This window comes from Squalius cephalus (assembly GCF_949319135.1).
Source record: "Squalius cephalus genome assembly, chromosome: 8".
Taxonomy (NCBI): Eukaryota; Metazoa; Chordata; class Actinopteri; order Cypriniformes; family Leuciscidae; genus Squalius; species Squalius cephalus.
The window spans coordinates 42,683,838-42,697,055 of record NC_137129.1 but is presented as its reverse complement, the minus strand read 5'-3'; the positions used below and the strand labels follow the sequence as shown (position 1 = coordinate 42,697,055).

Here is a 13,218-nt window from a genome sequence, read left to right as displayed (position 1 = left end):
ATGTTCCATGAAGATATTTAGTAAATTTCCTACCTTAAATATATAAAACATGTATTTTTGTGAGTGAATGAAGCACAATCGTGAACATAAATGAACAACTTTAAAGGAGATTTTCTCAATGATTCGATTTTTTTGCACCCTCAGATTCCAGATTTTTAAAAAGTATATCAGCCAAATATAGTCTTATCTGAACAAACTATACATCACTGGAAAGATTATTTAATCAGCTTTCATGTGATGTATAAATCTCAATTTAAAAAAAAGAACCATGTGACTTTTTTTTTTTTGGTCCAGGGTCACATACAGGTATAGCTTACTAATCTAAGAGCAGCAATGGTTGTTGGACTTTTGGCTCTTATTGTTCATTACTGTGTCAAATAGATATAAAATATCCGTCCTCATCGCCTGAGTGTGACTGAAGGTTTTGATCATCAAATATGTGCAAATATGACTGTCTTGTGAGGTCAGCAATTGCTGTTTTTGTACTGTTTGTCAGTGAAGGAATATTGCAAATCAAGCTCTATTATATCTTTATTGTAGATGTGTGAAACTCTATACAACCGACCAGCACAACAGACATCACTATCAATATATTTATATATGAGAATTAACCATGAGACAATCATTCCAGAATATGACAATGCTTCCAGTATCTGCTGTGTGTGTGTGTGTGTGTGTGTGTGTGTGTGTGTGTGTGTGTTTTGAGTATTTATACATCATGCATTTATGGCTTATATATGCAATTCAAAAGCTTTGTGTTTACTATACAAATGTGTTATTAAAAAAACTTGAAACTGAAACGGATGAACTGGTTTATAGCAAGGGGCTGTTATAAGGATACTTGATATATTAGATGAATGATTGATCTTTGAAATAAATGTCAATTTCATACAGTATATCTACAACATCAGAGAGCTCAGACACGTGCATCAGCTTTATAAGTGTGTGTACAGGACAGTCGATTTGTACTGCATTAGATCAGACACAATAGATCGCAAGTGGTATCAAATCAATAATTAATTTAATTTGCGGATGTGTGTGTGTGTAGTGTTTGTGTTAAACTTTTTTTGTGTGTGTTTGTGCGATGTGGCTCTCTCATTATAAATAAATAACGAATTTCCACGTCTATGTCAAACTGGTTAAATTTATGATGGGGATTTCCCGGGGAATTCTCCTGATGATTCAAAACGGGATTGTTTTTGTTTCGTATCTCACTGAAGGAGCCGTGGATTACAACTGTCGACGCCTGAAGATACAGTTCCTGCAGAACCATGTGAGTTTTTAAATATAAAGCTTGTTTTGTGTTCTAGTGTTTCTGTTTGTTTAATACTGATATAGTGATGCGGAAATAAATCGGCATGATGAATCAATAATTGCTGTTATGATGATGTTTCTTAATTTATAGAGATAATTATTAGATTGCTTGTGTATTTCTAAAGCCTGTTGTTTGTGTATTGAGTTTGACTGATCATTTTCAGAATAACACAGGAATCATTTATAAAAACCAAAGATTCACGTTATAATTTGTTGTTTCGTATTTGACATTTTTATCATGTTATCATTTTATCAGTCATTGTTTAGTAATATTTCACCATTCATGAAAGCGTTTTATCCCTGTATGAATGTGTGTGTGTATCTGTGACATAAACCAGCTCTTCTGTTTTTATCATCAGGGTTTCTAAACTTCTGCTGCTGCTGTTTTGCTGTATCAAATATAGCGGTCAGTATCATTTCTGTTGATAAATTGTAATAATGTTTGATTTTCAGTTCCCTGTTGATCCAGTCGATTGTTTCTCTTCTACACCAAGTGACTTTGCTTGACTTTTGTGGGTTAATAATGGAAATTACCCATCATATATTACATCATCACTGACATGACATCATTCAGTTCATCTATTAATAAAGTTCAGGAATTCACTGCGACTGCAGTATTTTAGCTGACGTGATTCTGATCTTCCCCTGTTCATGAATGAAGCTCTGAAAGGCTTTCTGTGTGTTTGCAGAAACCACCGCTCGATCTGTGACGGGGAAAAAAGGAGAAAACGCCACCCTGTCATGTGAATTTGAGGACAGAGACATTTCAGATATAGTTTTAAGCAGACTCTCTAAAAACATCCTTGCTTGTGAGAAAGGAAAATGTGAGAGTAAAAACAGCAGAGTATTTAAAAAAGGATCATGTGACGTTTTCATCAAGGATCTGATCTACAGAGACGCTGGGAAATACATTTTAAGAGTCCGTTACACTAATGATCAGTCAAAGCCAAAGCGACAAATCAAGGAATACCAACTTCATATTCATGGTAAAGTCAAAACTAAGTTTCTGGATTTCCTTCAGTGTTAGTGTTGGTCTGCATGCAGAGACACTAGCCGCGTTTCCACTGTCGGGCCAGGGCCGGGCCGTGCTAGTGCGTGCCAGGGCCAGTCGCGTTTCCACTGTCACTTCCGGGGCTGGATCGGGGCTTACTCGAGGCCAACGGCCAGGATTTCTGGCCCGTCGAATACCTTGGGCCAAAGCGGGCCAGCTCGGGCTAGAGGAGTGGTTACCAACAGAGGAGGAGTTTACCAGCGCCGGATGATTCTGTCAGCATTAAAGACTTAAAAATAAAATAATTTAACTCGCGTTCATGTTTGAATGCCTTCTGTTTGTGATGCAAAAGACTATGCGCGCTAACCGTTACCATATAAACATAGTAAACGCTTGAAGATACGCGTAGTAAAAAAAAAACATAGCGAACGCTTGAAGAAATCTTAAAGGCTATGACAGTCATGTTTTTATTTTATCTGTCATAGCCTAAAGTTACGTCTCGTCTCTTTAAACCGGACTATCATAAAATAAAGTAACTTTTTTTTCGGGAGCTTCCTCTGTTTCTCTGACTGAAATATCTGTATGGGAGTCGAGAGAGTGCTAAAGCTCCTCAGGTCGTGGCATAAAGTTGTAGAAATTATCATTTTTGTTTCTAAATGTGATGTAAATATTATAAAGAAACAGACGCGACTGAAAAAGTAAGTGTCCCTAACGGTAATTTATTTCTGAGTGACTAATGTGCAATTTTGACATAAATTAATTCATTATGATCAATGTATCACTTTTTATTGTAAATCTGTGGTAAAACATCGATGCTTGGGTTTTTAATATTCAAGTAAACAAACAAAAAAAAATGCTAGCAAACGGCCGCTTTTATCGTGTTTGTTTTCAACGCTGTTTCCAGTGATTTATGATTAGTTTTCTGATAAAACTTCCATTTGTTGATGAAAGGATGGGTTAGTGTGACGTTGTTCCAGAGAGGTGTGTTACGGGCGTGTTTTAGTGAAGCGCCGTGGAGCTTCTGGCCCGACAGTGGAAACGCAGGCCCGGTGCTATTGGCCCGAGGCTATTAGCCCGGCACGGCCCGTTTAAAGCCCTGGCCCGGCCCTGGCCCGACAGTGGAAACGCGGCTATTGAATGGGACACGTCTCGCATAATATATAAGATCAGTCGTCTCCAATATGCGTTTTAAAATGGCTGATTCTTAAATGTTTAAATGTTTTCCCTTTAATCCTTAATATTTCTTATGGTCTTGATTGACACCATTATAATAATGATGAATGTTGTGTTTATCCTCAGATGAGATCTCTGTGAAGAAAGGAGAGAAAGTAAAGATGAATGTTCTGTTGTCCAACGCTTATAAAGTGGAGAAAAACACTAATGAAGGGTGGAAGGAGGTGTGGAGGAGAGGTCACGGGGTCAGCGGTGATCGACTGACTGATCATGATGGAAATCTGACCATTAATGAGTTTACAGACACTGACACTGGCACATACAGAGTTCTGGACTCTAATAATGAAATCTTGATCACAGTCTCAGTCACAGGTGAGAGAAGATCAGTGGATGAGGAGAGATATATGAGCTTTTTTTACAGCTGAGGTTTATTCATCATGATCTGAACAGCACATGTGAAACTGTGAATAACCTCTGATATTCTCTACAGAATCTGGTACACGCTTAACGAGAACAGCTGAGAACACTGGACATAGTAAGTAAAACAGGAGACAGTGAGAGATTTACACAATCTTTAAACACTGAGTTTAAAAAAAAAAACTAAATAACATTTTAAACACTGTTTTCTCTTCCCACTTTCCAGATATGAGGTTTTGGACTGTGTCTGTTGGACTGCCGGTGCTTCTGGCGTTCTGCTGGCTCTGATTATATTTGCTGTCATCAAGAAACACAAATGTTTGATCAGGAAAACAGAACATAATTCCTCCCAAGCGGATCATGACCAAAGTATCCCAGTGGGAAATATTGTACAGTAGTCCAGAACATTTCACTGCCTATCTGTCATATTCACTTTCATCTGTCTACAATATGTATTTAATTTGCAACATTTGGCCTGCACTCCTACATGAGATCCTGTTTGTTTACTGATTAAAGGGACCTATAAACCTATCTTCCGGTGTTTGAACGCTGTGTGCATCTGGCTGCTCCATGCTTCGATGTTTATTGTTTACGTATGTTGTGTTCGTTACTTGGTCTTCTCCTTTTGCATCGCTCTACAAACTGGACTTAACTTTTTCTGCTTGGCTTGGCGTATTTTTCTGCTGCCGTTGGGAACTCTCTGTTGTCAGCCTGCACCTTCTCTCCTCCATCTGTTGGACTGACTGTGAGTTAACACTCTTCTTACCAGTAGTTTGAATAGCTCACTGTCGGGTCGGGTAGCTTTGCTCTCCGTAAGCTTTTTGTAGATGTTGCGATGGTTGTGGTCCTGGCTAACGTGCCTTTGCTGATAGCTGATTTTCTCATGGCTATTGCCAACACGTCAAAGGCTTTAGCACTCGTGCTGTCTCTGGTTTCCCTTATTTTAACTGGGTTATCCATATAATGGATATTGGATACTTGTCATGCGAACTCAGGGCGCTTAATCGGCACCCACGCCTCGACTCTGTGACGTAGCCTACGAGCACTGCCGCTCGCTCGGGATCATCCGGCGCCCGCGCTACGTGCATCGTTCAGTGCGAAGGATCTTTAATTTTCAGCAATCAACACCAACTGTTATCCCGTGCATCTGGTCGAATAACAGAGCTCTGGTCAAACCAAAACGCCTACTAAGAGACTGTTGTCCACCGCGATTGCTTGACTGCATAAAAAAGTCAGACTTCAATGACAATTTAACTGAAAATACAGAAGTGCTGCAAAACCATTTTGCTCTGCTGAACTGTCGCCCTATCTCGGACAAGGACCCCTATCTAACAGTGGCGTGGCGTGGGGAAAATTTCTGAGGAAGCCAATTAAGACACAACCTCTAAGCTGTGTGTTTTAAGGGGTGGGGGCAGAAAATCATACGTTACCATTTATATGTTGCTATTTGGATGAACTATTAGAGCGCCCAGCATCATCTTACCGGGACTTACGCTTGTTACAATCCAACACTTTGAGCACGGACGCTCTCTCTCTCTCTCTCTCTCTCTCTCTCTCTCTCTCTCTCTCTCTCTCTCTCTCTCTCACACACACACACACACACACACACACACAGTCAGTCCTCTTAAACATCTTTCATGGTGTTTTTTATTAAAACACTTGCAGATAGGAAACGCCAACGGTAAGCAACAAGAAGATAACCTTTTTCATTTAATACACCCTTAAATCGGTGTGACGCTCATGTAAGGATATACAATAGCGGTTATTCACAAACAATCACAACAATAAACAACAAAGTGCACTCACATGCTGCTTAATCAAAGCACGCAAGAAACAGTAAGAAGAACTATAATCACATTAAAAAAATAACACATCGCTAAATGGGCAGTTCAGACCAGACGCGCTCTCTCTCTCTCGCTCTCTCTCACACACACACACACAGTCAGTCCTCTTAAACATCTTATGGTCTTTTCATTAAAACATTCGCAGATAGATAGGAAACGGACGGTAAGCAACAAGAAGATAACCTTTTTCATTTCTTTTACCCCCTTAAATCGGTGTGACGCTCATGCGAGGATTAATAGCGGTCATTGAAAGTCCGAAACCCTTTCTTTCTCTCAGTGCGGAGCATTAGTTTTGGTGTTGGCCTGCCATCGGATTTAATTCTGAGTTGCTGCTGTAGAGGCAGTTTAGTAAAAGATTTTTTTTATCAAATACTCCAAATCTCCACCCTCCATAATTACAATTAATAATTTTAGCTAACTAGCTAAACAAGATGTCAACACAAATCCACAAATCTTCCGCTATTTCATTCATTGACGATGATAACGTGATGTGATTGGCCTGATGCCAACAAGTTCATGGCTTCCCTTGACACTGTCCTGACCAATCACAGGGGAGCAGTGTCGTGACAATAGCGTCACCTGATTGGTTAATCATTCTTTTTTTTTTCTATCAAGGGATGCCAACTCAGCCTGGCCTCCTCACAGACACAGGGTGCAGTACCATGTTTTCAACGCTCATTCACCATGTCACTTTTATAGGAGCGCTGTTTTACACATCATAAAACGCTCAGTAATGAATGAAGAGAGACGATGAGGAGATGACAGAAGGATTACGTAAACTATGAAAACAAAAGTGTTTATTAAATGACGATTATATTCTGAAAAAGTGAGGAAGCATGGCTTCCCTTGGCCTCCGAAAGAAAACGCCACTGCTATCTAAATGAACTTATTACCGACACAAACCTGGATATGATATTTTTTACTGAGACCTGGTAAACACCTAACGACTTCAAGCATCTTAATCTGCTAACACCATACGGATACCAGCACCTGTCTAAGCCGCCTTTATCTGCTAAAGGCGATGGCCTTGTGGTCATCTATCGCAACTCCATAACACTTGCTCAACTGGACTTCCATTATACTAAGACTTTTGAATATCTGGTTTTGAAAGTTTCCTCGAACTGTCACCTAACAATCATCCTAATTTATAGACCACCCAAACAGCAAAATGATTTTTTTCTCCAAACTTAGTGAACTGCTAACATTAGCGTGTGCTTCATCATCCAAGGTCATCTTGCTCGGTGACTTTAACATCCACGTTGACACTCCCTGTTCTCAATTAAAGACTGTTCTGGACTGCTTTGATCTTTATCAGAATGTTAATTTCCCAACTCATTCTCACGGCCACACACTTGACTTAGTTTGTTCATCTGGTTTGAACGATATCAATGGTCTGGTTACCCCTATCTCTGATCATAAGCTTATTACACTTGATTTTACATGAATTTGTCCAAATAAATGTATTGACAATATTACCATCTCTTATCGTAAGATCAGTGTTATGAATGCTAACATGTTTGCTGCATCTATTGCTTCGTCTGCTATTTCTGATGTTTTTGATTTCACCTGTCCATCTAAGATACAGTATTTGATTTGTACCATTCTGCTATTTCTGACATTTTAGATTAGCATGCTCCAGTTAGGACTAGGTCTGTCCCCTGTCCCACTCCGCGCCATGGTTTAATGCTGAGATACGTGCTATGAAAGTAAGAGGCAGACAACTTGAACGCCTCTTTAGGAAAACCGGTCTAACTGTACATTCTTCTTCATGCCGGATGGATCCCGCACCAACAATCCTTCTGAAACACTGTACCTCGGTCATTTCTGCTCCTATCTCACATCGTGTAAATATGTCCCTTCTCTCTGCCTCTGCTCCAGTCTCACTAAAGACGGCTGCGGTTACTCCTATCCTTAAAAAACAAATCTGGACCCAACTGACTATACTAATTATCGCCCAATCTCCAATCTACCGTATGTCTCAAAAATCATGGAAAAGGTTGTTACTACTCATTTGCAGTCATATCTATCTCTCAACAACAGTTTTGATTTATTTCAGTCTGGTTTTCGCCAAAACCACAGTACTGAAACTGCATTAGCAAGGGTTATCAACGACCTCTTACTCTTCTGTGACTCAGGAAACCTTTCCATACTTTTATTACTCGACCTCAGTTCAGCTTTTGATACTGTCTGTCATAAATTCCTACTCATGCGCCTCTCAGAGATTGGTATCTCAGGAGCCGCGCTATCCTGGTTTTCCTCCTATCCTCCTGTAGTATGTAACATGAGTTTATGTAACATACTTGTCCCTATTCAAATAAACTTAAATAAATCTGACAGACAGAAAATACCTTGCACAACTATAAATCTCCCACTGTCATTCTCAAACAAGGTGTTCCACAGGGATCAGGCCTCGGCCCGTTACTATTTATTATCTACATTTTGCCTCTCGGACAAATTATTCGCCGCCATGGTTTTCAATACCACTGTTATAAAGTCACTGTTACCGATGATACTCAGATATATATACTGCTTGCCGACCGGATTATATTCACATCACTATCATCATGTATTAATGAATTAAAGACCTGGCTCAACTGCAATTTTCTTAGTTTAAATCTGACTAAAACAGAAATCTTAATTACTGGCCCTCCATCTCTAACAAAAAATATAACTAATACTCCCAGACCTGACCTTGAAGCTACATCAATTATTCCATCTGCCACTGTCAAAAACTTGGGTATCACTCTTGACCCTTCTCTGACCTTCGACGCTTATATTAGGCCCTGTTTACACGAGAACGCTCGCGAAAACGTAAAAATATTTTATCAGATGTGCCTTTCGTTTAGACGGCGACTGCGTTTTGGGGCTTAAAAACGCAAAAAAGTGAAACCACCCTCCAGAGTGGAAATCTTAAAAATGCTCCACCGTCGCATTCCCGTCTAAAGGGTAAAAACGCAAAAGTCTGCTAGACAGTGAAGGCACCGATCTGCTCACGGTGGCTCTCACATTGCCACCTAGCCACCTGGAGTGCATACTACATCGAATTTTACACACTTTTGCGTCACCATATGCACGCAGATGTCCCCCCCATAACGCTCATCTAAACGCAGAATAAAAAGTGATAACGCAACGCCACTTTTGCGTTTTCTCTTCAGATCGTTTCCGTGTAAACATAGCCTTAGTCAACTCTGTAAAGCTGCATTTTTTCAACTCCGCCGTATTGCCAAACTCTGGCCCTATGTCAGCCCAAAAGACGCTGAATCGCTGGTACATGCGTTCATCACATCTCGCCTCGACTACTGTAATGTTCTTGTTTCTGGACTACCAGCACACTCTATCTCACGTTTGCAATATTTTCAAAACTCTGCCGCAAGATTACTAACTTACACTAAACAATCTGCTCATATCACTCCAATTATGTTCAAACTCCTCTGGCTACCTGTGTTATCCCGTATTACTTACAAGATTCTTCTGCTTACCTTTAAGTCACTCAATGGTCTTGCTCCTTCCTATCTCTCTGACTTACTTTCTCCTTATATTCCCCCTCGAACTCTCTGATCTTCTGGCTGTGAACTCCTCTGTGAGCCGAGATTTCGTCTATCATCTATGGGTGGCAGGTCTTTCTCCGTTATAGCCCCTAAGCTATGGAGCTCTCTTCCCCTGGCTCTTAGGACAACAACCACACTGCATGAATTTAAGTCTAAACTCAAAACCCATTTGTTTAAACAGTATTATCAGTCATGGCATGTTTTTCTTAATCATTTTTCATAACTCTTTATTACAGTCATAATGTTTCCTTTGGTACCATTAGTCTTTTGCATCTGACCTTTACTTCAACTGCCCACCTTCTATGCTGTCTGTAAATAGTTTTGTTTTTTTGTGTCTGTTATTGTTCCTGTTTGTATTCCAAATGTAATGCAATATGCAACCCCTCATCACTCGATCTGTCTCCTTCTCCTGTCCTGCTCCCTGGTTCCCTGCTGAACTCCGCCTCATGAAGGCCACAGGGCGGAGGCTGGAGAGGTACTATAAAAAAAATCTGGCCTCACTGTCCACCAAGTAGCCTACAACAACCATGTTAAGAGCTACAAAGATGCTCTGTCCAAGGCGAAAAATAACTATTACTCTACACTCATTGGCAACCAACATTATCATCCTAAACTGCTTTTTTCCACTATCAACCACCTACTCTGCCCACCTGACCCTCCTCAACCATCTGACGCTGCTGGCCTATGCTCCAGATTCCAGGTATACTTCCAGAAAAAGATAGAAACCATCCACCAACAACTGCAGCTGTCCAGCTCCTCTCACCCAACCACACTACCGCTGCTTGACACAAACTCTTCAATTGTCTTCACGAGACTGCCTCTCCTCTTTCTCCCCATTCAAAACAGCTCAAGTTATTGAGCTAGTGTCAAAAGCAAAGGCCACGACCAGCAAACAGGAACCAATGCCGACTGCCTTGGTTAAGGCATGTCATCCAACTCTGGGTCCCACACTGGTCAACATCATCAACACCTCGGTTTCTTCTGGGGTGGTCCCCACCAGCTTTAAAACGGCTGCGGTGATCCCTACACTTAAAAAACCAGGCCTGAACCAAGATGATCCAAACCACTACCGCCCAATCTCCAACCTACCTTTCATATGCAAGTTATTGGAAATGGCTGTGGCTTCCCAACTCAACCATCATATGCTACAGCACAACCTCTACGAGCCATTTCAATCTGGTTTCAGGACACATCATAGCACAGAAACTGCCCTCATCAAAATCACAAATGACCTTCTCATGGCAGCTGACTCTGGCCATGTCAGCATCTTAATTCTTCTTGACCTCTCTGCAGCCTTCGATACAGTCTCCCATTCCATTCTTCTCACTCGCCTCTCTGAACTAAATGGCCTCACTGGTACTGTGTATTCCTGGTTTAAATCCTATCTCACAAACAGGCAACAATACACCACCCTTAAGGGCATTTGCTCTGACATGGCATGCCACAAGGATCGGTGCTTGGCCCACTACTATTTAATATTTACATGCTACCTCTTGGGATGATCATCCGGAAACATGGATTACACTTCCACTGCTACGCTGATGACACCCAGCTCTACATCAGTACTAAGGCCGGTGACACACTGGATGCGTGGCGTAAGCGTCTCAGCTGCGTGGCGTGTCCGTTTTTATTTCGGCTCCCATGTTAACAGGTTAGAGCTTGCACACTGCGTGCGTGACACGCGCGTCTCAGGCGCGGCTCGAGGCGCGCGGAAAACGCGTGCATGCTAGAAATAGAACCGACGCCTATTTTTCACGCGACACGCAAGCGTCTTGGAAGCGTTTCCAGGCAAAATTGAATAGGAAAAGATGTTTATATGACATTTTGACACGAATACATATTAATAAATGTCATTTTGAAAGTGTCTAGGGTTTGACATAAATGCAAATATAAATGCAATTTAAAAAAATATTATCGATTTTCAAATACTGCACCTGTCAATACAGAACGAAATATTCTATAGTCTATATTGCCGTCAACACTGCCGACGTTGTCTTTGCTGCTATATATTTATGTTTAACATGAAGTATAGGCCTTCCACAACTCTCTCCCCATGTGTCAAATATATCACCAATATGTCACCTAGCAGCAGCAGCGCCGCGTCAGACACGCTTCTGGTGTGCAAAGACATGGAAAACGCGACGCAGCCGCCACGCAGCTGACACGCAACAGAAACGCCACGCATCCAGTGTGTCACCGGCCTAAGCCTTCTACTCCTCTTCCACCAGTGCCACTTATCAACTGCCTGAAGGACATAAAGCACTGGCTGGACAGTAACCTTCTCAAACTGAACAAAGACAAAACCGAACTCATGGTGTTTGCCCCCCGCTGTCACTTCTTAAAAATGTTGATGACATCATACTGGATGTGGATGGCTGCTCAATCTCTGCATCCCCTCAAGTACGCAACCTGGGCGTCATCATGAACTCCACTCTCTCCTTCCAACAACACATCAAAAACACTACTAAAATTGCCTTTTACCATCTTAAGAACATCTCCAGACTCCGACAGTGCCTCTCCAACTCTGTAGCTGAGACCACTCCTTCATCCTCATCCACTCCTTCATCACCTCCCGACTTGACTATTGTAACGGTGTCCTGTTCGGTCTGCCCAGCAAGGCTACTGACAGACTCCAGTATGTACAGAACTCTGCGGCTAGGATGCTCACCCACACAAAACTTGGACTTCACATTACTCCCATCCTGAAGAAGCTTCACTGGCTGCCAGTTAAGTCCCGGATCAAATATAAAGTCCTCCTCCTGACGTACAAATCTCTCCATGGACTTGCACCCCAGTACCTTACTGATCTACTCCATACCTACACTCAGTCACAGTCCCTGCGGTCCTCTGACAAGGACCTGCTCGCTGTCCCTAAGTCCAGGCTCTGGACATTTGGTGATAGAGTCTTCTGTGTTGGTCACTCTGGAACAAGCTTCCTCTTGCCATCCGCTCTGCCTCCTCTCTAACAACCTTTAAAAACCAGCTTAAAACACACCTCTTCGAGGCCTATGGGCTTTAGCTCCCCTGGCTTCACACCTCTCTCCTCTTATTCCCCTCCTCTTTGTCTTGTTGTTTGTTAAGCATCCTTGGGTTCTGTGAAAGGCGCTATATAAATTAAAGTTATTATTATTATTATTATTAACTGCAATCGCTAATTTCTTTGTCTTGGCCTGGGCAAATGTCTATTGTCCATTTACGTATGAACTGATTGTTTGTTCTTTACTGTCATTGTGAAGCGTCCTTGAGCTTGGGAAAGGCGCTATATAAATTAAACATTTAATCATAAAGATCAGCTGGAAACTGAAAGGTGACCAAGTCTATTGCATTTGTTTCTATTGAATCCATCAATTATTGTTTGAAAAACAATTTTTTAAATTTGTATTAACAGCGAGCAAACTGTGAAAGATAGAAAGTGTATTTATATATGTAAATGTTTTCTTTTTAAATATGTATGCTTAAATAATATGTATATTTAATATGGCACGAGAAATGGCATGTGAATGAAATGGTGCAAAGTGATGAAAGTGTTGCATTATTCCTCGTAAAGATGCTTTGTAAGAGCATGTATTGTGATAAAATACATGTTTTTGTTAATATTGTTTAGTTGATATTTTTGACTATGTTCATAATTGTTTGTAATATTATGAAGCGTCTCTGTGAAGCTGCTCAGATCCAGAACACTGTGAAGTTTCTGATCATTAAATGTGTCTTACATGTTCATTTAACCTGGTTTATAACGTCAAAACCCAGAAGACTGATTCGCCAGTGCTTCCCTACAGCATTTATTATCATTATTTATTTACTGATTTTTACTGGTATTGTTATTTTTCAATTAATAAAGATGTTTTTCAATTTATGAGTAAAATAAGGTCTGTGGTAAACTGGTGTACTTAAAAACTGCAATACCATCCATAGTTTATCAAGTTATTAT

At 40.9% G+C, this 13,218-nt stretch overlaps 2 protein-coding genes across 2 annotated transcripts in view; both read left to right on the top strand.

The window, feature by feature from the left end:
- The window catches only part of LOC307163727 (uncharacterized protein), a 33,916-nt gene that overhangs the window by 15,548 nt on the left and 5,150 nt on the right, over nt 1-13,218 (top strand). The window lies entirely within an intron of this gene.
- Nucleotides 1,214-12,645, top strand: LOC307163742 (uncharacterized protein). Its single transcript, XM_079879963.1, has 7 exons — nt 1,214-1,273; nt 1,674-1,720; nt 2,004-2,300; nt 3,605-3,850; nt 3,969-4,013; nt 4,122-4,433; nt 12,581-12,645. Coding segments are annotated over exons 1-6 (699 nt in total). The 5' UTR covers nt 1,214-1,271; the 3' UTR covers nt 4,184-4,433; nt 12,581-12,645.

What these genes read in the sequence shown, in the direction of transcription:
- LOC307163742 (XM_079879963.1), top strand. An exon ending in TTGCTGTATCAAATATAGCG is followed by an intron (nt 1,721 to 2,003) that starts GTCAGTATCATT and finishes GTGTGTTTGCAG; the next exon opens with AAACCACCGCTCGATCTGTG. An exon ending in GATCACAGTCTCAGTCACAG is followed by an intron (nt 3,851 to 3,968) that starts GTGAGAGAAGAT and finishes TATTCTCTACAG; the next exon opens with AATCTGGTACACGCTTAACG.